Below are 24,053 nucleotides of genomic sequence, written 5' to 3'. Positions count from 1 at the left end.
ATCGTACACATTGATTACGTACATAATGTCGATATCCCTTGGAGACACTGGTTTGATGAATAACTGTTATTATCAGGCCCAGTGACCTACATACATATCTGTGAGAATTTGTAAAGTGCTATCTCAGGCAATGTGTAAAACACATCCTGTTTTTACAACCAACATCAACCATCCCTCCACAATACATTCATAAACTGTGACTGTATCTCTTATAACACATCCCCTTGCATTTACTATTGTTATTAAATGTTTAAGTCCTTGATCGTGTAATCATTGCATTTTACAACAAGCTAAATTCTCCTAAGTGGACAGAAGCGCACTACGTAGATGGCACAGTCCATATTTACATATAGGTTATGTAGCATTTGATGTGGAAAAATACCGAAATCTAATATGTCTCTTGATTAAAACCTAGCACTAGATGTTGTATTACACGTTATTGTAGATATTTAAGCTTAACTTGTAGAGGCTTTATCTCGATATGTCTTCTTAATACGCGTTAAGTAAAAAAACCTACACCCCTCCCGTACAAATAGACTGCCCTAAACGGGTTATTTCCAGTTACATTCAGGTCACGTGATTCATGACATCACGTCGCCATATTGCGTTCTATGAGGAATGGTATGTGACCAAGAAAGCAGGAAAAAAGCACCTTAATCGGACTTTGTCTGGAGCTGAAAACTTATGTCATTCCTCATCTTATCTATGTCTGATGTGTTAAGTCTGTGAGACTTATTGTAGTCCGGTATAGTTCCCTTTTCCGATAAAAGTTCCCTCGCTAGACGACCCCTCTTTGCTCCTCACAGAGAGAAGCCATTTCTAGCAGACAAAGGAAACTCGGATAAGGCCTTGCAATATCGGACGAAATAACCTGATAAGCTCGACGAGACTTCTTCTGCTGAAGTCTAGGCAATATTTGTAAGCCTAGGCTAGTAAAACTTCGATTCAAGGATGCAATTTAACTGAAAACGAAGGTAACAAAGTTTATGCATAAATTATGCTAATGAGGTGTAGACGTGTCATGTCCACCACACCTGCGTAAACGGGTTTACACAGTGACAGTGCTTTTATCACGGAAAGATGAAATTATTTCAGACAAAATATCAGCAATGAAATCAGTGATGTTAATTGGTAAAGTATGATAAATGATTCTGCGCTCACAGATAATATTGTATGATGTCGAATATAGACATTGTTCAAATATCTACACGGATGCATGACAGATCTGTTGAAAAGGCAGTATGTTTTTGTGAAATGGATTTTATAAGTGGTTTGTTTATGTGATCTGGTAAATTGACGTGACAAATTTAATTGTTTAGGAAATGCTACAAGTTCATTTGTCACGGCACTAGAAGGAAAGTACGCCTCCCGCTCTCCACGAGAAAACCGTTCGTCATTGAACATAAGCTGTGTAGTAATACCGTTGGAAGTAGTTCGGTGCGCACGTGACAAATCCTTTCACAAGACACATTTACCATAATTTCGTGTTACTCTATCTGTTATTTTATTGAAATCTATAGCCATAGAACAACTTTGAGTAGTATTAACAAAGGTGAAAATTAAGCACGGTGTTCAACTCATTTGGACTTAGATGACGTTATACGCATGGCCTATTTTATGACGTCATGAAGGGGAAGGTCGTAAATCCGTCAGCTGTTGCCACAACATTGTCGCGCACACAGAGACATGGTCTACATTAGTTCGATCATGCCCAGTCAAAATTCGTTTAGGACGACATATCGTTTCACGTTGTTTTAGGTTGATATATGAAAGTAAATGGAATACCACAACAGCATATGACAGCTATCAATGTTTTCACACACCTTGAGAATGAAATGTAAGATGCTGTGGCACACAGACATTTATGTGGATACAGCGTAACAATAATATTGTGAACAAACGTAATGACTGAACCTCTAGGTTTGAGGTATGACACTGACAATATCTGGCGTTTGATTTGTGAAGATATGTTTTGAACAGAAAAGGTTAACATCAGGAAGTAAAAACTCATGTAACGTTTTTCTTATTGCAAAGGTCATTCAGGTACATTTCACATTTCTTCACACTTTCCTCAATAATTATTTGATATTTGATAGTTACCAGCTAAACTCAAAACGTATAATGTCAGAGCATAATGTGCATGTTTTAGTTTCTAATTTTGAGAATACGTTGTGATGATGTGAAAAAATCACTTTAATTGTTTTGATATGAAAAGGACAAAAGAATTAACTGAAAAATATATTCATAATTCATAGTGTCATCCATCTGGAGTTTCCTAAAACACCCAAGTATATCCATTGTTTTATCAACTATCCCTTGAAATATTGTAATACATGTCACATACTCATTCATCATCATCGATGAAAGGCAACTAACAGAATCTGGTCGTCAGGCTCGCTGACTTGGTTGCCACGTCATCGGTTCCCAGTTGCGCAGATCGATGCTCATGTTGTTGTTCACTGGATTGTCTGATCCAGACTATTATTTACAGACTGCCACCATATGACTGGAATATTGCTGAGTGGCGTAAAACTAAACGCACTCACTCATCATCATCAGATATTTACAATGTCTTTCTGACACAACCCTTGTTACAGTGACAGTAAACAAGATGTTCAAAATCATAAATGGATGATGTTTATTTTTTCAGTTTGCCTCAACTTGTGTGTCCTCATTTTATTGATTTTATGACCCAAATCATCAAACATTATCTTGTAGTGAGAATACAGAAATCACAATCCTGAATAGCTTTGTTAACAGGTCAGATTCAAAAGAATAACCTCTGTGAAACATGTACAAATTTGTATGGAGTTTGAAAGTTAAATATATTTTTCATCTGTATTCTTGGTCAGAATAAGTAGGACCAATGTTCCATAAAGCTGAATAAGATGGATAATGAGATTAATCCTTGAATAACTTGGTCAGGTGTGTGCATTTGTAACTGTGGTAGTAGAATTGGCCATACAATGAGGCAGTGGTTTTTCATGCAGACTTGATGCTCACTGCTGCTGTTAAAAAGATTAATGTCAGTATCCCATGCTCCAATTTTACCTTTGTTAAGGCAACTTAATCCTTACCCTGTGTTACTGATTCCCCATTACATACTTCTCTTATACCCTTGAACTATCAATCAAAAAGAGGTTGGGGTGGGGTGGTGATGGTGGTTTTGTGAGGAGGTTTTATTGCCCCCCAATGATATGGCTTATGGAAAGTTTCTCATTGTGGCTAAAAAAATCACTGTTCACACCGCAAGCTCTATTACAGTATTCAGAATATTGGTTTTACTTCCTGATTAGTTAACATTTGATTTTCCCTAGTGAACTTCAGTTGATTCTTTAACCATGTTAGATGTTTTTTGAAAATCGAGATGGCTTATTCATATTTGCTATTTCCTTTTGTAAGATATGACATTATATCACAGTCTGTTTGTTGGAAGGGACAGTTTAATACCGTATTTAAAATTTCCACAGATAACACCAGATGAAATCCAAAGACTTTCATGAGTACTGATCCATCACAATGGAAGTAGATGATGTGGCACATCCTGATCCCAGTGATGGAGAGGATGATAATGATACACAGCTTCTGACAGATGACTTTGTAGACCAGAAAGAGTATGGAAAGAAACATGAATTGTTTGGTGTCAAGGGAGACAACTCTTACCCAGACGAAATGGATGATGCAGTTAAGGTCAGTAAGAATGGGTTGGAATATGACAACAAGGAGATTGACAGTGTGTATGATTCCCCAGGAGGGCACAGGCACACTCACAGACATAAAAAGTTCCGCAGACATCAGCTAAGGATGACCAAGCGGTCAGACGGTTCTCGGAAACATCGACATGACGATGATGAAGATCCTGGTGACCTAGAAGATGGAGAGATTCTGGAGGATGGAGAAATAGCTGATGAAGATGATGAAGAAAGGCCTCCTCCATCAAAGAAAGCTTCAAGTGATCCAAATAGTGAATGTGAGGTTCTGAACAATGTTTCTAAAGTTAACCTACATTTTCAGAATTTACTGAGACAGCATTTTCAGGTGTGGAAATAACCCATTGCCTGAAGTGCCAGTCTAGTGGGTTTTTTTCTGTTGGGCAAGCTAATTTGTATACCACGCTGTACTAGTGTACAGCGGACTTTCCACTGTTAATTATGTTGTTTATTTAGATAATCAACTAGAAAAAAAAAAGCTAGTATAGTGAAAAAATTATCAGGGCAAGTGTTTTTACAAGTGCCACTGTACAGGGGGATATTAACAATTCAAGAATTATTTCATCCCTGAGTTTGAATAGTTTGATGAAGAGGGAGTGGGAGAGAAATTGAATGTGGATTTAAGATTTAAAATGTTATGGCACCATAAGGTTATTTAGAGAGAGAAATTTTGAAAGGAATCTCTGCATCATGAACGCAACCTAGTAAACTAATACCATAAAAATTGGATAGTACGTTTAACCAACTTGATGATGTAATTTATCAAGAACTTCAAGCCCAAATGGGGAATAACGTCGGGTAGCCTAGTGATAAAGAATTTAGTGATTTGATTTCCCATATGGCAGGGATGGCAGTTTTACACTGATCCCCAGATTTAATTTCAAAATGTGGTGCAGTGTGTGAAGCCCATTTCTGTCTCCTCCTGCAGTGATATTGCTGGAATATTGCTAAAAGCAGCGTAAAACTATACTGAACCAAATTGATCAAATTCAGGAAGACCCCCCCGAATTAATTAAATGCTTTTGGCCATGAAGATATCTTTCATGACATTAAAAAGGTGGAACGAAACAAGTGACCAATATTCATAGAGTGTTTGAATTGTTGTGATTGTATTTATCAGGCTAAACAAACTTCAAGCATGCAAATCATTGCTTAGACCACAAAATGGAATGGTTATATGACAGATATACAGGAAGGTTGTGAAACAGCAGCATCTATAAGGACTGTTGACTATGTTGACACTTTGCCGATCAGGTAAATTTACATTCATAGAATGGTGTAGCTACTGGTGGTTTGCTTGCAGCATCAAAATCATCCCCTAGTTCATCCCGAGAGCACCGCCATAGTCACCGACATGAGCGTCATCATGGGGAGGAGAAGGAGTCAGGAGAGGGAAATGAGGAAGGGGAGGAGGAATCAGGGGATAAAGCACGAAGAGAAAAGAAGAAAAGGAAGAAGTCCAAGAAAGACAGACACGATCGGAAAGACCGTGAAAAAAAGGTTAAATGTGGATTATTTACACATGAACATATTGAATTGCATGTACTGAAAATCTAACTTAAACCAATGTACAGTCCAGTTCCCGTTTGCTCAAAACTCGGGGATCTTAACAAACGGTTAACTCCTACTGGCTTCTCTTATTTACAAGAAAATGATAAAACATCTAACAATACACAGATAGTCAGAATCTTTCAGATTATTTACACCACATGATTATGTGCAAACGGTCCCCAGTCTAGTAAAGAAATGTACACGTTTACGGAACAAAGTTTTATGTACCTTAATAAAAATGTGATGAAAAATAGCCAAGAGCCATTCTTCATTTTCAGAATCTACGTTAGACTTGCCAAGTATAGGCTGGATGATAAGGCTTGAAGAAGTTGTAGAAGAAACATTTGATAAACTTTATACCTTCAAAGTTTCCAAATGTTTTGTTTGAAATTGTTAATTTGTCAATAAGATTGTTTGAAATAAGATTTATGAATTTCACAGAGGAAGCGACATGGTAGAGAATACAGAGATCCTGATCGCCCAGAAGATCAAGACATGATGTCCTTTGACAAGAGGTCAAGATCCCCACCTGGGCCATATGATAGCCCTGGCTATGACAGTCCATCTGGACCATATGACAGCCCAGGACACAACCGTAGTCCATCAAAGAAACACAACTCTCCAAGCCAATATGACCACTTGTATGACAGCCCTCCAGGGCTCTATGATAGTCCGTCATATGATGAAGACTCTGAAGACGGGTGAGAGTTGCTACTTATGAAAGTGTGCAGTAGAGATGTCACTGTGGTCAGGATTCTTGTTTGGTTCCCCAGCAACATGTTGCTTAGCTGGAAAACAACTGATTGCAACATTAAAGAGCATACTACATACAAAAACCTTGATACGTTCGTGAAGAAATAAGCAGCGATGCACTTGTTCCAATTCCAGTTTTGGTGGCCCACAGCTAGACTTACTGTCTAAATGCCGTGTCTTTAAACAAGATGTTCACTCATTTCAGGGGCCATAACTTGTTAAGGCCAGGTCCAGGACCAGGTTATGATGGAGATTACATGGACACAGACAGTCAGGTAACGTTTAAACATTTCCTCTTTTGAAGAATTACAACAATGTGCATACTTCTCATTCATGTTTCAAGCTGGTCATTTTCTTGCTCATAGTAAGTCCTTAGTGAAAAAAGTACTAAATGTCCAGTGGTGTGGCTCGACTAATGATTAGCCTCAGTGTTTGGCCTGGCTAACAGAGTACCTTGGTAGTGTGTCAACCACAGGTTTTACTGACTCAGCGTAGATTAATTTCTTGCAGTAGTTGTATAACTGATATTTTGTTATAGTGTAAAACCACTTTCACTTGCTAGTGATAATGTATGTTTAAGGTTTTGAGTATTTAATGGTATTTCATACTTGTTTGCAATGTATTCATGTGCATGAGGTAAGGGCAGAATGTTTGAGAAATTGTTTTATGTTTTAGAATCAAGCGCATGGTAGGAAGAGGAAAGCAGGTCACATCAGTAGAACTCCAAGACGGTCAGGTGAAAATCAAGGCCTAGTGCAACCTAGGAAGAAACCATTGTTAGAAATACCTCGTCATGAGAGACCACACTGCAAGTTCTATATGGAAGGAAAATGTGCTAAGGTAAGCATTAATAGATACTGAAGAATATAAGTACAGGTGTGTAGTATGAAATTAAAGATGAAAGTCAAGATGTCCTATTGTTATAAAATAGAGAATCAACAACCACAGAAAAGCTCAAGGATCTCATGGTAGAGTAAGCTTCAAACTATTGTGTTTCATGGTTCTGTATGTTTTTCATGCTGTTTGGAATCTTGGAAACTTGATGACATGGTTGCTTTAACATTCTGTTGTCTCTGTTTTTGCAGGGAAGTGGTTGCCCATTCAATCACGACTTCAGACCACCTAAGAAACCTGAAGTGTGCAAGTTCTACCTTCAGTCAAACTGTTCCAAGGGAGACTTCTGTATCTACATGCATGATATCCTTTCTGTCTCACATGGCAATCACACCTACTGTTGTTACCCGGAATAAACCAAAGAGGATATGTAGCCTGTGACCTCGTTGTATCGCGGTACTTGACATATCCGTAATCAGAAATGAAATTCTGAACTTATGATGCCTATTTCATTGTAAAATCCGATTAATATGACATTTAATCAACACATCTGTGAAAAAAGTATTAATTTAACTTCGATAGTGTTTCAGGGAAAACCATTAGACGAACAGAGCCGATTAACATTTACCAAAAGTGAGAACCCCATCATATCACGGTAAACACTAAAATTCATTCCCCAGGAGATAAATATAGCTCATGACATCACTTTCGCTATATTTTTGGCAACAAGGATATGCAGACGATGTAGTTCATATGGAGTGGGAAATTGTCAAATATGAAGAGTAAATATTATAGTGGGTATATATGGATAGGGGGCAGATAGGTTCCAGAGTTTAATGTTAATAATTCTGCTGGATAAAACTTACTGGGATATGATACATCCTGCTGGTTTCAAAAAAGTAAATAAGCCACTGTTTTTAGGCTGTCGATTGAAATAAATAATCACACCAAAAGGCGTGTCAGGCGTGTAAAACACGAAATACTGATTTGCTGTGATACCATGAATGCCGCGATACAACAATGTCTGAGTATACTGATAGTCTGTATGACTGAGTGAACTGGAAGTTGACATGGCATGTGTCTGAAGAAAATCACATATGTTGACAGTGTGTTCCATTGATTTCATGATTTGCTTATACTAGAGCATACAACAATATTAATCAGTGAGTCTTCCTTAACATTTTTACATGATTATCCGTGCAAGTATTTCCACACTGGAGCAGACTGTTACCAGGGTGATAACTGCAAGTTTTCCCATGAACCCCTGACTGAGGAAACAAAGGTGTTGCTGGATAAGGTAAATTCTGTGCTACCGGCATGATTTTCTTTTCCCTATTACAAGTTTATGACAGATGTTTTTGACGGATTTAGTAGGCTGCTTGAAGGGTTTGATGCCTGTTTCCAGATCAGTTATTAAAAGCCAAAGTTAATAAAGTCCTCCAACAAAACTTAAAGTACTTTGACTGAAATCTGAAGTGGATACATCAATTTCATCCTGCTGTGTTGATATTTCTAGGCATTCAGGGAAAGGCAGCCAATGGAATCTATTAAATTCCATCACCATGGTCACATGTCAAAATCTACTTTTTTCAGATATTACATGGTGACGAACCTGATAAGCCAAGGCCTTGCTTACTTGGTAAGTATATTGTGATACTCTTACATGTGAGCACATGACATTTATGTGTTTTTACAAATAGTGATATCTCCAGCCTGACATTAGTCTACCCAATGATTATGTCAGTTATAGGGGCAAGTAGATTTGCACATATGTGACCTCTGATTATGTTTAGGTTCCCCTCCACGCCACCTACTAGAAGGAGGAGGAGGAGGAGACCCAACAAAGAAGATCCCATCTCTGTTTGATATTCAAGTGTTTCCCCCAGGACAGAATCCTAGTCCACGTAAACCCACTCCAGCTTCACCGTCCATTAGGTGAGCAAAACATTTCTTTCTTTTTCTTTCAAGTTTCACTGATTTTATTGTTGTAAGATAAATGTTTTTCATTTTATACCGTGCTGAAATCTGTTTTGTATTTGGTCTTTTTCAGACCCAGTGGTTTCTATCAAGATGCAGGTTCTCCTCCACAAGCTCCTGGCCCAGGACCACCTCCTGTTAATCTGCCACCTCCACAGCAGCATGCCTCAGTTCCTCCAGTTCTCAACATGATAGGTGCAATATTGAGGGGCGCCCCACCAGAAGTGGTGGTTAGAGCAGGTGCTCCGGGACCGAACCAAGGACCTCCACCTGGTATGCAAGGACCAAGAATGCAAGGTCCAGGAATGGGTCCAGGACCCAGAGGGCTATTCATGGGCCCGGGGCATGGTCAAGATCCAAGAGGTCCTAGGGGCCCAGGTGGACCTCCCGATATGAGAGGTCCAGGACCAAATTTCCATGACCAAAGAGGACCTCTTCATTTAGATAATGGACCTCAAGGTCGAGGGCCAATGATGGATCCTCGTGACCCAAGAGCTCAAGGAGGTCCTCCTTTTGATCCAAGGGATCCCAGAGCCCAAGGTCAACACATGGATCCTAGAGATCCAAGATCCCAAGGAATGGACCCACGAAGACCACCAGGTGTGGATCCTCGAGGACCACATCATGGAATGGATCCAAGGGGTCCACCTCAGGGAATGGATCTAAGAGGGCCACCACCTGGGATGGATCCAAGAGGTCCACCATCAGGATTGGACCCAAGGGGTATGTCCATTGATTCCAGAGAAATGCGGGGGAATGATCCAAGAGGTCCGAGATCTCAAAATATGGGCCCTCTTGGTCAAGCAGATCCAAGAAATCAGAACAAGGATCCCCTGGAACAAAGAGAATTAGGTCAAAGAAACCAGAGACCGTTGTTGCCTGATCCCAGGGGACCTTTTGATGTAGATGGTTCCCCTAAAGACTCATGGGAGGCAAGAGGTCAATCTCAAGATTCAAGAAATGTACCATTCCTTGCAAGAGATCCAAGAGCCAAAGCTCAAACTACCAGAGACCCTCGCAGTGCTTCATCTGAACAACAAGACAATCAGTTAGTTGGTGACCTAAGGTGTTCACCACAGGAATCTGAGACTAAAGTCAAAGAAGAACCTAAAATAACATCTTCAGATCCACGAAGAAGTAGAGATCCAAGAGTGTCTGTTGCAAACCCCAGAACCTCTCCAAACCATACCAGTGACACAATATCTAGTCCCTCAGCTCATCGGGATGCAAGAGCAGTTAAGTCAGAGGACAAAGGTCCAGGAAGTCCCATTTTAAGTACAGATTCCAGCAAAGTCCTAAATGTTAAAGCAAAAGAAAATGATAAAGAAGAATACAAACCTGAAGATCAGGCTCAGAGTAATGAAGATACACAAGAAATCTATGAAGAACAAGGTGGAGGTGAAAATGAAGGTGACAAGGCCATTGAGATGGAAATTCCTAGTCACTTGCCTCCAACACAACGGAATCTGTTCATGCGAATAAAACAGCAACAACATCAACAAGACAGTGCTCTGAGTGAACAAGGGGAGACAACTGAGACAAGTGATGATCCCAGTGCAGCTAAAGGTAGGAAGTTGCTGGAAAAAATCTGATGTAATAATAATCAATCAATTCAAGCAGTGGTTTGCTCAAAATAATAGGCATAGAATGTGTAAATTAACTCTGGCAGTTGGGCTTTAGTTGAATTGTGAAAATTGTCAGTGAAGACAACATGACTATATGTCAATCAAGATGTGTGATGTGTATCTTCAGTATCATGTCATCTTGCCAGTAATCTTGGCTTTGGTGAATATAAGAAACAAAAGAATACTGAGGTATTTCAGAAATTATAAGTAATTCTTTATCCGAGAAAAGCATGCAGCATGAACCAGTGGTAAGATCGCTCCAGTTGTTATGTTTCTTCAAGTCTGATGTTTATCTCTTGATTCTTTAGGTTCCCAAGATGCTGAAGATGATGACTGGTACTCCAGTGATGAAGATTTAGAAGGGGGACCTAAACTGATGGATGTCTTAAAGAATCTCAGCAAACAGGTACGAAAGCAGCATATCTTTTGTCTGACAGCTTAAACTGAACAGTGAACATTACTAGTGTCGCATATTCTAATTTGTAAAAAAACCCAAACCTTTGAATCATCTTTTTAATAAACATTCATCTGTTGCTTCAGCCTGTAGCTCAACCACAGAGTTCACCCCAAGCGGGTAGCACACCTACAGCATCCACCTTTAACATCATGCAGATGATTCAGTCCATCAAAAACCAGGCTCCAACAATTCCAGAAAAAGCACAGTCGGCACCCTCTGGTGTCAAACCAAGGTAAGTAACATGGTTTCAATGTAATTTTTGAAATTGGTTGTGAGTGTTAAATACACTTCATTTGTAGCGTTGTTTATGCTGTTTAAATATGTCTTTAAGTATATAGGTTTATGCATGAATCCTGTAAGTGTTCTAGCTATATATGTCTTAGTATATGGTTTATAGTGCAAACCAAATTTGCATAAACGTACTGTAAACCAGAAAATTTTCTCTTATCCTGACTCATGCTTGTTTGCTTGTCTCCGTCCTCTATCTGAAGTTTTACTGGAACACTTGAATTCCTTTGAAGTTCCCTTCTTCAAAAGAGGACATAAAATCATACTCACCCTTGAGTACCCTCCCTTTCTCCATATTTTGGCACCAATTTTGGTCACATGACCAGCTATATTTGTCACTCTCTCCTTTGCCCAAAAGGAAGGTTGTGTTGGTGACTTAGGGTCCCTGTACAACATTTTTGTCTTGTTTATTTCAAACTTTTATCCAAATTATGCTGTATATGGTTTTTGGTGTATATATTTAATAGTATCATGTGAAAATTTTTTGTATAATTTACGTATTTTATATGTGTTTGCAACTTGTAATTATGGTCCTACTTTGTTTACGTTTTGATGTATACGTGTTTGAGTTACTAGATACAGGTTTTCAGTGTCCAATCCATACTGATAATGCCTGTTTAGCACTACAGTCTGTGCTTCTAACATCCACTGTAATCTTAGTGAAGGATTTAATGAATATTTGTTTGCCATTCTTAGACATGCAAGGGACAAGGTAAGACGGTATCAGTCTTGTCAGGTAAGGGAAATGATTGTGATAGAACCGTATGCCAATTACTAGAACTGTTGTTTGTTAAGTCTAGTAAGATTTTAGGCGTATTTCGGGAGCGTGAATGATTTGGTGATGGATGCTGCTCTAGCTAAGGTGAGATCTACGTCGAGGGAATCATTTGTATCACAGAGTAAGGGATCTAAATTGTTTTCGTCGCAGAAGATTTCATCATCTACTACGAAGGTTCATTCCTTCACGCAGGATATTGTGCCTCAGGATGATTTACCTTTGGCGCAGACATCTTCAGTATTCTCAGAAGAATACTCACCTTCACAAAGGTCTACACGTTCTGTGCAGGATTTTGATCCCAGACTCTTCATGGAACAGTTCACTCAATGCATGATGTCCTTAATGGATTGATGCTTTGTGAAAAAGAGAACTGACATGTAGGCACAACTTATTCTCAAACCTAGTTGAAGAGGACATGCTCAAACGTTTACGTTCTCATAGATCATCCCCATCGATTACCTCAGTGTCAAGGTGTCTGGATGCATTTGTGAATGTCGGCTCAATAGTAATTTTTCAAGGAAATTCTAACAACTTTCAGCATCACAGTAGAAAGGATTCTTCGCGTACATCATCTTTTCATCAATGATGTTATGTATCATCCTCACCCTCTGATTTGGAAACACACACACTGCAGGAGGATTTCTCAGGAAGGGATCAATCTTCGTGCAGGTATTGTAAGCCTTCATCAAATGTGCACAAAGATTACCGATTTGAAGATATGTGTAGGAAAGTTAGTGCATGAAGGGAGATGCATATAGAAGATGAACGTATGGAACTATGTGCTGAGGATTCACGTTTGGAGGATTCACACAATGAATCACATATGGAGGTTGCACATACCGATGTTAATTATGATCACTAAAGACACTCGTTGTTTTGACTCTTTTGATGGATCATCGAATGAAGAAACAGGGATTATTTTTTCTGATGCAGAAGTAAATTTGTGGATAGCTTGATAGATTCTCCAAGTAGGAATCTAATGAATTAGTATTTTGATGCACTTACAGTTTCTCCCATAGATCCTATTTCTAAGGTTCCGGACTATCTAAGCACAGCTTTCAATAAAGCCACGAGATATCAAACTCAATACACACCATCTCCAATGCAAAAATTTCCTTTACATCACATGGAACCCTTCACGAAGGCACCAGACATTGATGAAAACTATAAACTTATTAATGACGCATATGTTAAATCATACAAAATGGATTACAAGAAACTAACACAACTAGACACAACTACTCATACTTTTTATGGTCTAGCCAGACCTAGAGCTATTAATTAAGTATTGATATCTGGAGTCAAGAATTCAGAAGAGGACAGGATGATTCTGTCAATCCTTCTGACACAGAAAAGAGATAAATAATTCACAATTCATATCAGAGCACCTTGCATCCACATCAGCAGGATTAAGTCTGTTGAGATGACATCTTGCAATTGGAGTGATAGATTCACCAAACCTCTACTTAGAGTCCCTTCGTCTGCGCCTCTAGGAGGGCAGTCATGTCGCTGGAGATCAGGTTTGGAATGACTATAGCCTTCCACCCCCAGTCATTCCTGTACAAGAGTCTACCAAGGGTTGGGGGTACTGGGAAAATTGGGGAATACCACTGGACGACTTTGTATCCCAGACACATCATGCAGGATACAAGATACAGCTAAAGACTACTCTGCCCTGCCACTTACCAGGCCTCCCACTTGCACATCACTGAATTCCCAAGGTTTTATTCCCAATCTTTCTTGTTCCAAAGAAGAATGCCAAGGAAAAGTTCAGATACATTTACAATATCAGGAGATTCAATTGAGATTGTCTACTCAACTTGAACGTTTCAAAATGATTGACCTTTAACACTTCTGGCGACTATGCTTGTAATAAGAGGCTACTAACAGCATTGGGTGGTCAGGCTAGCTGACTTGGTTGACACATGTCATCGGTTCCCAATTGCGCAGATCGATGTTCATGTTGTTGATCACTGGATTGTCTGGTCCAGACTCGATTATTTACAGACTGCTGCCATATAACAGGAATATTGCTGAGTGTGGCGTAAAACTAAACTCACTCACTCTGGCACTTCGTTCGTCTACATGATTACATAGCCAGCATAGACCTGGAGGACCTGTATCTGCATGTTCCTATGCATCCGCAGTCAAGGAAATACCAAAGATTCCTATTAAAGGATCGTCATTTCAATGGAACATCCTACCATTTGGTTGTTTATGCGGATAACAAGGCCTATAGTAATTTATGGTGGGATGATGGGATTTAAGTGCAGGAAGAAGTCAGTCAACTCAGACTACAACTCAACTTCAGAATCAAACTATTAACTAAAATTGGAACTAGAACCGAAACAGGATCTACAGTTCCAGAGGGTACTGTTTATAACACTTCTCAACCATATTTTGATTTCGAACGATTTGTGGAGCAACATTCAAGCCGGAATATCTCAAGCACAACTCTCTCCACTGAAACTCTGAGATTGGCAATGCCTTCTAGGATTGTTAACCTCAGCCCAGGATATGACATGCAGGGGGAGGTTACATTTATGACCGCTTCAACGGTTTATGAATGTACATTTGACCAACGTGAACCAAAATCAGTTACCAGAGAATATGAAGCTATATCTCCTCTGATGGACTCAAGTCTGCACTTGAACTTATTTATCAGAGCCGGACTGTCTTTATGTGGACATGTCCCTTCAAGGATTGGATGCTCACTTCAACAACAAAAGTGGCAGCAGGGACATTGTCCAGTCAAGAGTGTCAATTGCACATCAACCAGTTAGAAATGAAGTCAATGCAATACAACATTGGTTGGAAGCCTTAAGAAACGCTATGCTCATGATCCACATGGACAATTCCACAGTGGCTTAATACATAAACAAGCAAGATCAACAAGATCCTTAAATCTTCTTAAACTGACTTTTCAACTTTTCAACATAGTCGACAAGGTGAGCATTTACATAAAAGCATGTCATATTGTAAGAGCAAAGATGCTTTCTCTTGGCAGAGTCAAATATCTCCAGCAGAATGCTGCACCTAGAGGCGTTTCAGCTCATCACTCACGGGATAGGATGCCTGCAACCTAGTTCAACAATCCGATAAGGACGTTTGTTTCTCTGGTTCAGGATGTTCAAGCATGAACAGGAGACATCCTCAGCATCTCCTGGGAAGATCTGAATCCACATGCACATACACCATTGGTCTTGATACCTCAAATACTAGCAAAACTCAAACAAACAACAAAGCTACAGCTGACTTTGGTAGCGCCTTATTGGCCAGCGAGAATGTGGTTTCTCGTACTCATTCAACTCGGAAAACCAACACTGGCACTACTAGATTGGGCGAACATGTTAGTACATCCGCACACCAAACAAAGGGCACACCAAACAATCCAGGAATATTTCAATTACACATATGGATTGTGTCTAAACATGTTTGAAAAAACCAAGGATATTCCGCAAGGGTGGCTAAAGCAGTTACTTTTGCACTACATCTATGTGCAATTTGGATGACAAATGGAAACAATTTGAAGCTGATAGTGCAGAGGACTTACTGCATCAAAGCATCTCATCCTAAAGTAGCAGATTGCTTATGTCGTTTGCATCAAACAACAGAAATTCAAAGCTCCAGTTTAGGATCTTAATGTTGATATTCAGGACATTTTGCAGGAAGTATCTATGAATGGCATGACCCACCCCTTTTTCCGTTTGATAGTGTAAGCAAATAAGCATGAGTCAGCATGAGGAAAAATACGTAATTTTCTGAACAAAATTGATATTTTGTACTTATCCTGACTCATGAGATCAACCCTCCCAACCTCCCCTTCATGTCACTCTGATTTCCCTGCAAATCCTTGTGTTTTTGGGTACGAAAATTATGGAGAGAGTGACAAATATGGCTGGTCATCTGACCAAAATTGGTGCCAAAATGTAGATGAAAGGGAGGATACTTATGGGTGAGTATGATTTTACGCCATCTTTTGAAGACAGGAACTTGAAGTGTTCCACTAAAACTTCAGATAGAAGAGGGAGACAAGCAAATAAGCATGAGTCAGAATAAGTATAAAATATTAATTTTATTCTGAAAATTGCATTATTCTACGTCAGTTTATATGTAGCAAATTTTGCTAAATAATTCTTTTCCCCACGTAAAAAATACTTGATGCGGTAACAGTACATTTTTCAGTGCCTGTCAACCAGAAATACCTCCGTTTTGGAAGCTTTGTACCAATAACTTGCAAGGCTTCGATTAATGGCCAGTATCATTTGAAAGCTCTGAACATCAACAATATCTTTGTACTGTTGCCAAAAGTATTTTCGCAGTTGTAGGAATCGATTTTATTGGACAAAAAATGGTTTTTAATGATGCTTTTCTGCCTCAGCAACGGATACTCTCCTTGAAAACCAAAAACTTCAGACGAAAGTTTTGAGTAAAATCGTGCTATTCTAAACGGGTTTTTTTGTTTTGTTTTTTTTAATTACCACCTATAGTATATTACTGAAGTAAGTCGATGTATCGTGCTGGGTTGTGACCTGTGACAAAAATGCTTCTGACATATATTTTAAGCATTAAACATTGTGTCCGAAAATGAAGTTCGAGGCGAGCAAAGTTGCTCAAGATGTCACTTGAATTACATTAAACGATCACACAAAAAAAGATGGAAATAGTAAGTTGTTTTTTTGCTAAGCCTACTACTCTCGTAAAAATATTCTGTTCCTGAACAGGCTGAGGGTATGTTGATGCAGTATTTTAAAGGCGTAGAATATTTCTGGTTAACAGTATTTATTAAATAGGCATAGTTATTGGCCTATTTGAGGGTCCAACAACTCTGCAACCCTCTTCGCTGTCAAGCTTGTATTCTTTGTAAAGACTAGTAACTGCAAATGAAATTGTAGGATTGAGTAATAACAAAGTAAAGGTTAAATTGTATGTAATATTTATAACATAAACAATATAATGTTGAGTGAAAATCTTGATTGGTCCTTCATGTTTCTCTGACAGCAGTCAGAAACAAAACAGCAAACATCCAGAATTCACAACCCTGCTTTCTGAAACTCTCTGGTTTGCTTATCATACCCTGATAGAGATTAACACAAAACATCTGTTGAAAGTCATATCGTAATTGCATGACATGACCATTGAAAAGTTAATTGTTCCTGTGTGTTTTATGATTGGTCTTTTGTGCTGAGGAAAACATGACTATTGAACAATATACAGTGGACTCTGTGAATACCGGCACCACTTGGGATCAAACAAAAATGCTGGTTTTGACAAAGTGTCAGTATAGCAGTTTGCCTCATGACGCCGACGCACAACGAAAGTCGTACATGTTTGAATAACAACATGTTTGAATAAAGAAGAAGGCAGTGTCAGAATGCAGTCATTTATTACACATTCAAATGATAACAAGGTTGTTCACGCTGTAAAAATGTCACTGATCTTGCTTTGTATTTTCTGTGCCAATGCCTTGAGAGCAATGTCCTCCGCTGTACTTTCCAAGTTCTGCACATGATGTAAAAGACATACTTCCTCGCTAGATGCGAAGTGTTTAATCTGAGTGCACATGCTTTCTGTGTGGGTTGAGGCATTTTATCAAAATCTTCTATCAGCTGCACTTTTTGTTGAAGTGTCAACTCACATGTTGCACGTTTTGCAGGCCCGAGACATTTTCGGAATACTGACTGTTACACTACTCATATGATACGACTTTACCTTAAATACCTTCTAATCACTCTATGTATGTGACACGTACCACTCACTAATTAACAAGACACTAATTGACACTTCCCATTTCTGACTAATCTCGGGTAGTAACCGCGAATTGTGTTGTTACATCATTTGAACCTAACTGCATCAAATGGTTGTGCCGTCTTTCATGTGCCGGTTTTTACGGATTTGTTTTCATAACCATGTGTTCGTTGGGACTGAAAAACAATGCAGATATCCGGAGTAGACAGAAGCCGATGTTTACAGATGTTTCTATATGATAATTAAGTGCATTTCTGACGGGACTGAAACTTTGTGCCGTTGTAGACAGAATGCCGATGTTTACAGAGGCCACTGTATATGTATGGTGCAACTCTAAACAGAAAGTTCATGCATGTATCAACAAATTTCTAAATAATGTTAGTTTTGCTATTTAAAGCATTTCAGATATGTGTTTTTAACATGATCAATATAGAAAGATGAAATTCTGATGATCTTTTGTTTTTCTATTCCTACATTTAAAGTTCATAAAATAGAACATATCTTTAAATGTCTTGATACAGACAGTTAATAACATGATTTTTACTTCAGGGCTGCAAAGAGACATGATTCTACAGATGATATGAAGGGATCTGCTTCACCAAAAGACATAATACGAGATTACTCAATGTCAGAGCCACCCAGCCAGGATGTTATCAATGGTTCCTTCCCTGTGATAGAAGCAGTCCTTACTTCAATGTCATACAGGATCAAAGACTTCAGTGTGAATGGTCAGAAACCATACCATTCAATACCCCAAAGTGTAGATCCAAATGACCCAACTTACCAGAATGACCCTCGTGTGCAAAAATACATTTCAAGAGTAGGAAAAGTGAAACCTCCTTTGTCTTCACCACAGAATGGTGAAAAGGATTTGACAGTGCCCAAGCCTTTAAACAGTGATCCTAGAAGAGCACGCCATTTAAGCATTGAGGAAAAAGCACCTGCTCCCAAACCACAAGATCCAAGGTTAAGACGAGCAGATCCAAGGGTGCAAACAAGTAGTGAACAGCCAAGTCAGCCCCCAAGTCTTTCAAGCTTGCAAAAGGCGGTGTCTGAGCAGATTGTTAAGGCTTTGGATTCTCGTGGGAGTGATCCTCGTTTACAAAGAGTTCAGTCTACACCCAATCCCATGTCTCACAGCCTACCTGTCCGACCAATCAAAGACCCTCGCCTAGGCCGCCTGCAGGAACAGGGTGGTCCACAGTCGGGTGGTAGACAGGACCCCAGAAATATGTCCCGCCAACAAAGTCATGATGGATCTGGGAGACTTAATGACCCCAGAACTGGTTCATTCCCGAGTAGTGAACCAAGGATACGACCAGATGTCAGAATGCCATTTGATCAAAGAATGGGCCCAGGTCCAGGACAAAGGCCACCATTTGGAAATAGAATGCCATTTATGCCCCGAATGCCATTTGGCCCAAGGATGGGCCCCGAACCCAGACTGCCATTTGATCCCAGGATGGGTCCAGATCAGAGAATGCAGTTTGATCCAAGGATGAATGCAGATCAAAGAGTGCATAATGAACCTCACCATTTAAGTGATCCTAGGTCAGGGGGTGATCCAAGATGTGGTCCTGTATCAGGAGGTGATCTAAGATCAGGTATTGGTCCCCATCATGGTGACCCAAATAATAGTGTGGGGATTGTTGGAGATCCAAGGCAGGGGCCTGGATCAGTAGTTGATCCAAGGGCAGGTTCTTCACCGAAAAATGATCCAAGATTAAGTGCAGGTCACGATCCAAGGTTGTTGGGTGACCCAAGAGTAAGTAGTGATGCAAGAAGTCAAGGACTACAAAGAACCAACTCTGACCCAAGAAGTGCTAATTCTGAAAACAAGCTTGATCCTCGACATAATCAAACTATGCCTTCAGCATTATTAGAACCTCCAAAATTATCAGATCCTAGATTTTCTAACTTAGAAACTGCTGATACTAGTGAGTCAGAATCTGGCATGTCTGACTCTCAGTCAGATCAGTCTGTGAAAAGGTTTGACTATAGAAATGATCCAAGATTCAAGAGGAAACCTGCTTCTGATTCCACAGAGAAGGGAATCCTTGTGAAAAAGTTTACTGGTCAAAGGAAAAGTAGTATGGAATATAGTTCCCCATTAGGAATGGATGATTCTAAGTCAGATGACAGTTCAGGTTATAATAGTTACAACAGACAAAGTTCTAATCCAGCTAAACCACCCAACAAAGGTGGGAACTGGGGAAGGACTAGTAGCAACTCTACTGGGGGTACGGGAGCTCCATCAGGCCCCCAAACTGGACAATCATCAACGCCACCACCACCAGACCCTCCCAAACAACCTGGAGGGCTAGATTCAGTGACACCAGGCATTCCTGATGTGATGATTCCACCCCAAGTCCCCATGCCCAATGAACCACCTCTCAAAGATCTGTTTAAATCTATAGATCCTACAGCTTCTCCATTCTGTTAGGGTTTTTATGCCCTCATTTCCTTTCGTTTGGTCATGTGCAATCACCACCACTTTACACTTTATTACCATCATAAAACATTCATCACATGAAAGATACACCACAAATCTCTCCTTAGATTTGAAGTCCACATTGTGTTCAGTTTTAGGATCTATGATGCCAGTGTCAGTAAGAAGTCTCTGTCCATCTCTTGATGAGTTCGTAATTAGAAGTTGTAAAAATGAAATACCATGAACATTGTGATAATGTGGACCTCTGCATTCTTTCCTTGTTAGAGATACAAATGAGAGGAAGTGTAAGTTCCAATCTTCATGTCTTTCACCACTCAGATGTTATACAAGCTTGTAGTCTCTCAATGTAGGCTTTGTTAAGTCATAAACAGGACTTTGTACTTACATACAAATATGGTCAGGCCATACATCTGGGAACAGTCACAGTTGCTGTGACATATTTATTTGGATATTCTCTTTCGTATTAAGAGGAGCATAGTGCTGCACTGCTCAGTGTGTTTTCTGTGTATTTGAGATGTGGTAGTTTTGTACGTTCTAAACATATTCCAGTAGTTTTGAATAAAATCACTGTGCTGTTTGAACTTGCATATTAGTTGGGGTTTTGGTTGATATATATGTATCAACCCTCTATGTAACTACACAAGGGGTTACTTAATACTGTAAGTGGTATTTGAAGTATCTATTACCTTCATTCATTACTCAGAAAGGAAACTTACACATTGTTGTTGAATCAGGGTGATTCTGAATGGACTGATGCATGAATCAAATGAGAGTATGTTTGTGTATGAATGTGATAATGATTAATGTAGATCAACTAGAGGAAAGACCATTTCCATGACAGTTTACAGGTATGCACCATTTTCTGTTAGAAAGAGCAACATGCTGCTTAGCTTTAAAATATAACAGTTACTGAGTATCATTTGATATGGCATATCCCCAGCACTTCTCTGGTACAGTTTTCATGTAGACTTTCCTTTCCCTTTGTTATCAGTGAAAGCCATTAAGTGTTCGTTTATGTTTTGAAATTGAATCCAGGGCCATGATGAATCTTGCATGTGTAAATTTGTCACTTGCCAAATCCCTGTAAAATCTGTACATTATTAGTCATACCTGAAGTTTCAAGGTTTTCTGTTTTGCACGAGGTATCTTCTGTACAATAGAATTCTGGACCCCGTTTCACAAAGTTCTCGTAAATCTAAGATCATACTTTTCTTGTAGCATCCATACTTCTGATGTCACAGTATAGGAAGTACACATGCTATGATAAAAGTTACAAGGTCTTCAACTTACGAGAACTTTGTGAAACGGGGCCCTGAAATGTTACTTAAAACTATGTCTTATGTCAGTATTCCTCTTGCATTTAATAGATCCTGAATACATGTTGCTCATATGATATTGGCAATATTATATTTCTAAGTGTTGAAGCTTTATGGAAATTTATGGTGTATGGATGTGAAATGTTGAGACTGCAGTAGATGTAATTGTGAACAACAGTGTTGTGAAGTCGGTGAACGGAAAGGTGCTTAGTGTATTTATATACTACATTTGTAAATACTCAGTTGTTATGTACAGATGTGCCAATGTCACAGTGAACATTTTAAACTTGTTCATCTGCATGTCACAAAAATGCCAGCTTTCAATGTCTAAGTTTGGCAAAGAATAAATTTTAACAAAATATGCATTTGCTCCTGTGGTGATTAGCAACATTCAGGTCAAGTCATATGGGATGAACTTTTCCATGAATATTCGGACTAAGGTAATTAATTGTATATGAGTCTGAAAGGGCAACACAGCTGCAGGTAGTGTGGAGCTGTCATTTCACAGAACCTCTGCTGTCTTAGTAGTGAAGGATCAAAACCAAGCGAAGATATAATTTCAACATTTCATATTTACTGTTGAAATCAACAGGGATGTGACTGCCATCCAGTACCTTGCCTTGCATGTGCTATCTATGTCTTGTAATCCCTGCCTGTGTCGCGAGGAACACATGGTTCACACTGACAATCATAATCTTCAAAGTGATCCTTCATAGCCTTGTGGATAAAACTAGTAAGGTTTGCTGGTTCAAAATCATGCATTCACATTATATATCATCCTCAGTATCTCCAGGGTATTCGTTCCAATAAATCTCCACTATAATCTGGATGCATTCTCCTCATGATAATTTTATTACCTCCCTTCGCTTGGTTTTTATCCCATCAGTGGTCTATGATGGGAAGTTGAGCGTACAAATCACAATTCATTTTCGCTTTTAAAATTATCTGACTGATTAAATTTGGCAACACAAACGATGCAGAGGAACTCAGAAAGAGATGAAAGTTCTTTTATTTATTTTTTTAAAGTTTCAAACCTGTCAATTTCTGCCATGCTTGCATGACACTGGATGCACCTGAGTTTGCAACAGTCATTTAACAAAGTTTCAGGCCAAAAGGGAATTGGGGGGTTGGGGGTGGGAGGGCGTATGTACACTCCATGCATCACCCCTCTGGATCCACCAATGAAGTTAATTGGCAGCCATTAATATTTTTCTCTCTGCTCCCCACTACTTTGTTTCTGTTGAATTATCACAGCAATGGGAAGACTATTTCACAAAACAGATGAACTGCTCAATCACAACAAACAAAACAAGGTAGAATTTGGGTGAGGGTTTTATTGGTTCATGGTCAATATAAATTTGGCACCATGTGCTCGTAAAATGGAAAATTAGCGTTCATAACATTGTTGGTTAAAACATTGCAAAATGTAATCTCAGTGCACTCTGAAATAATATACCTTAACAGCATGCAAATGGCAATGCCATTTAGAAACAACTATCAAGACATGAATAAGATTTTATTCTCTGATTTATTGTCATAAGTTATGCTGTAATTAGAATGAAACTGAAAACAATTTAAACATTTCATTAAAATTTCTTTGCTCTGACTATAATTCAGTAAATACAGAAACATGACATAGTGGTGCCATCTTGTTTCAGACTGAACAAAGACAGACGAGACAAATCTGGTGTGTAATACAGTCATCCCTTGCCACAATGCAGGTCTTGCGGTCCAAGGATGATCACATGCTTTTTTGACATACACATTGTGCATAACACAGAATAAAGGCCATGTCAAATAGTATCTTCCAAGGGCATAGCAAAACTGCTATTTCATGTATTGTGCCCAGACAAAACTATGTTGTGTCGTCAGGTGAAAAAACAGAGCCAGAAATAGCAATCACCTGTGATCCGCTCAAATGTATAATTGATTCAGTTAAAAACAAATCTGAAAATATAACTAATTTCTATTCCATCATCATCAGAAGAATTTCTATCTTAATCAGTTATTATAAAAAGGATAATATATGCTCATACAATAAAAAGGGATCAGATGAAAGAACAAGTGTTCCTTTACTTTTGTCCAAAGTTTCTTCTCAAGCTTTTTATCACATAGCTTGTGAAGAAACCTGGAAAAAAATAAGAGGACACTTGTGCTTTCCCTCAGTATATATTAATATCATACTACTAATATGCATGCTTTCTACATACATACTGAACATAATAATTAACTTGGGTTCACCACTGAGATGCAGGACATGCCACTTTGATAGTTAAAAACAGCAAGTTGGCAATCAACTGTCAAATATGATTTCATTTTGTCAATAACATAGGTCTAGAGGTCCATGTATGACGAGGCAGTAATCTGTTCATTATAGCAAGAGATGACCGTACTTGCAAATACATCACATTCATTTTTACGCCCATCTGAATACATTGTAAGCATTTCTTGCAACAATGTTAACCCAAAGTAATTGCACTGCCTGCATGCATGCATTCATTCATTCAGATCAACAAACAATTTCAGCAATGCTACCTTAATTGGGGTTTCAGTGCTCTAATGTG

At 39.0% G+C, this 24,053-nt stretch overlaps 1 protein-coding gene across 1 annotated transcript; it reads left to right on the top strand.

Moving 5' to 3' along the window:
- Window positions 1-579: 579 nt before the first annotated feature.
- Window positions 580-21,850, top strand: LOC137260991 (uncharacterized). The gene is made up of 14 exons (XM_067798581.1): window positions 580-974; window positions 3,471-3,970; window positions 5,014-5,210; window positions 5,703-5,962; window positions 6,220-6,289; window positions 6,690-6,854; window positions 7,100-7,211; window positions 8,036-8,145; window positions 8,442-8,487; window positions 8,642-8,783; window positions 8,899-10,391; window positions 10,759-10,856; window positions 10,991-11,139; window positions 18,271-21,850. Exons 2-14 carry the CDS (start codon window positions 3,520-3,522, stop codon window positions 20,162-20,164), a joined length of 5,187 nt encoding a protein of 1,728 aa, XP_067654682.1. The 5' UTR covers window positions 580-974; window positions 3,471-3,519; the 3' UTR covers window positions 20,165-21,850.
- Window positions 21,851-24,053: the final 2,203 nt, after the last annotated feature.

The sequence above is a fragment of the Haliotis asinina genome, chromosome 14 (assembly GCF_037392515.1).
Source record: "Haliotis asinina isolate JCU_RB_2024 chromosome 14, JCU_Hal_asi_v2, whole genome shotgun sequence".
Taxonomy (NCBI): Eukaryota; Metazoa; Mollusca; class Gastropoda; order Lepetellida; family Haliotidae; genus Haliotis; species Haliotis asinina.
Note: the sequence above shows the minus strand (reverse complement) of the source record. Positions and strands in the feature narration are given on the sequence as shown.

Coding starts and splice junctions, on each gene's coding strand:
- LOC137260991 (XM_067798581.1), top strand. CDS start 3,520: ATGGAAGTAGATGATGTGGCACATCCTGATCCCAGTGATGGAGAGGAT. Junction 10,392..10,758: donor TGATCCCAGTGCAGCTAAAG/GTAGGAAGTTGC, acceptor TTGATTCTTTAG/GTTCCCAAGATGCTGAAGAT. Junction 10,857..10,990: donor TAAAGAATCTCAGCAAACAG/GTACGAAAGCAG, acceptor CTGTTGCTTCAG/CCTGTAGCTCAACCACAGAG.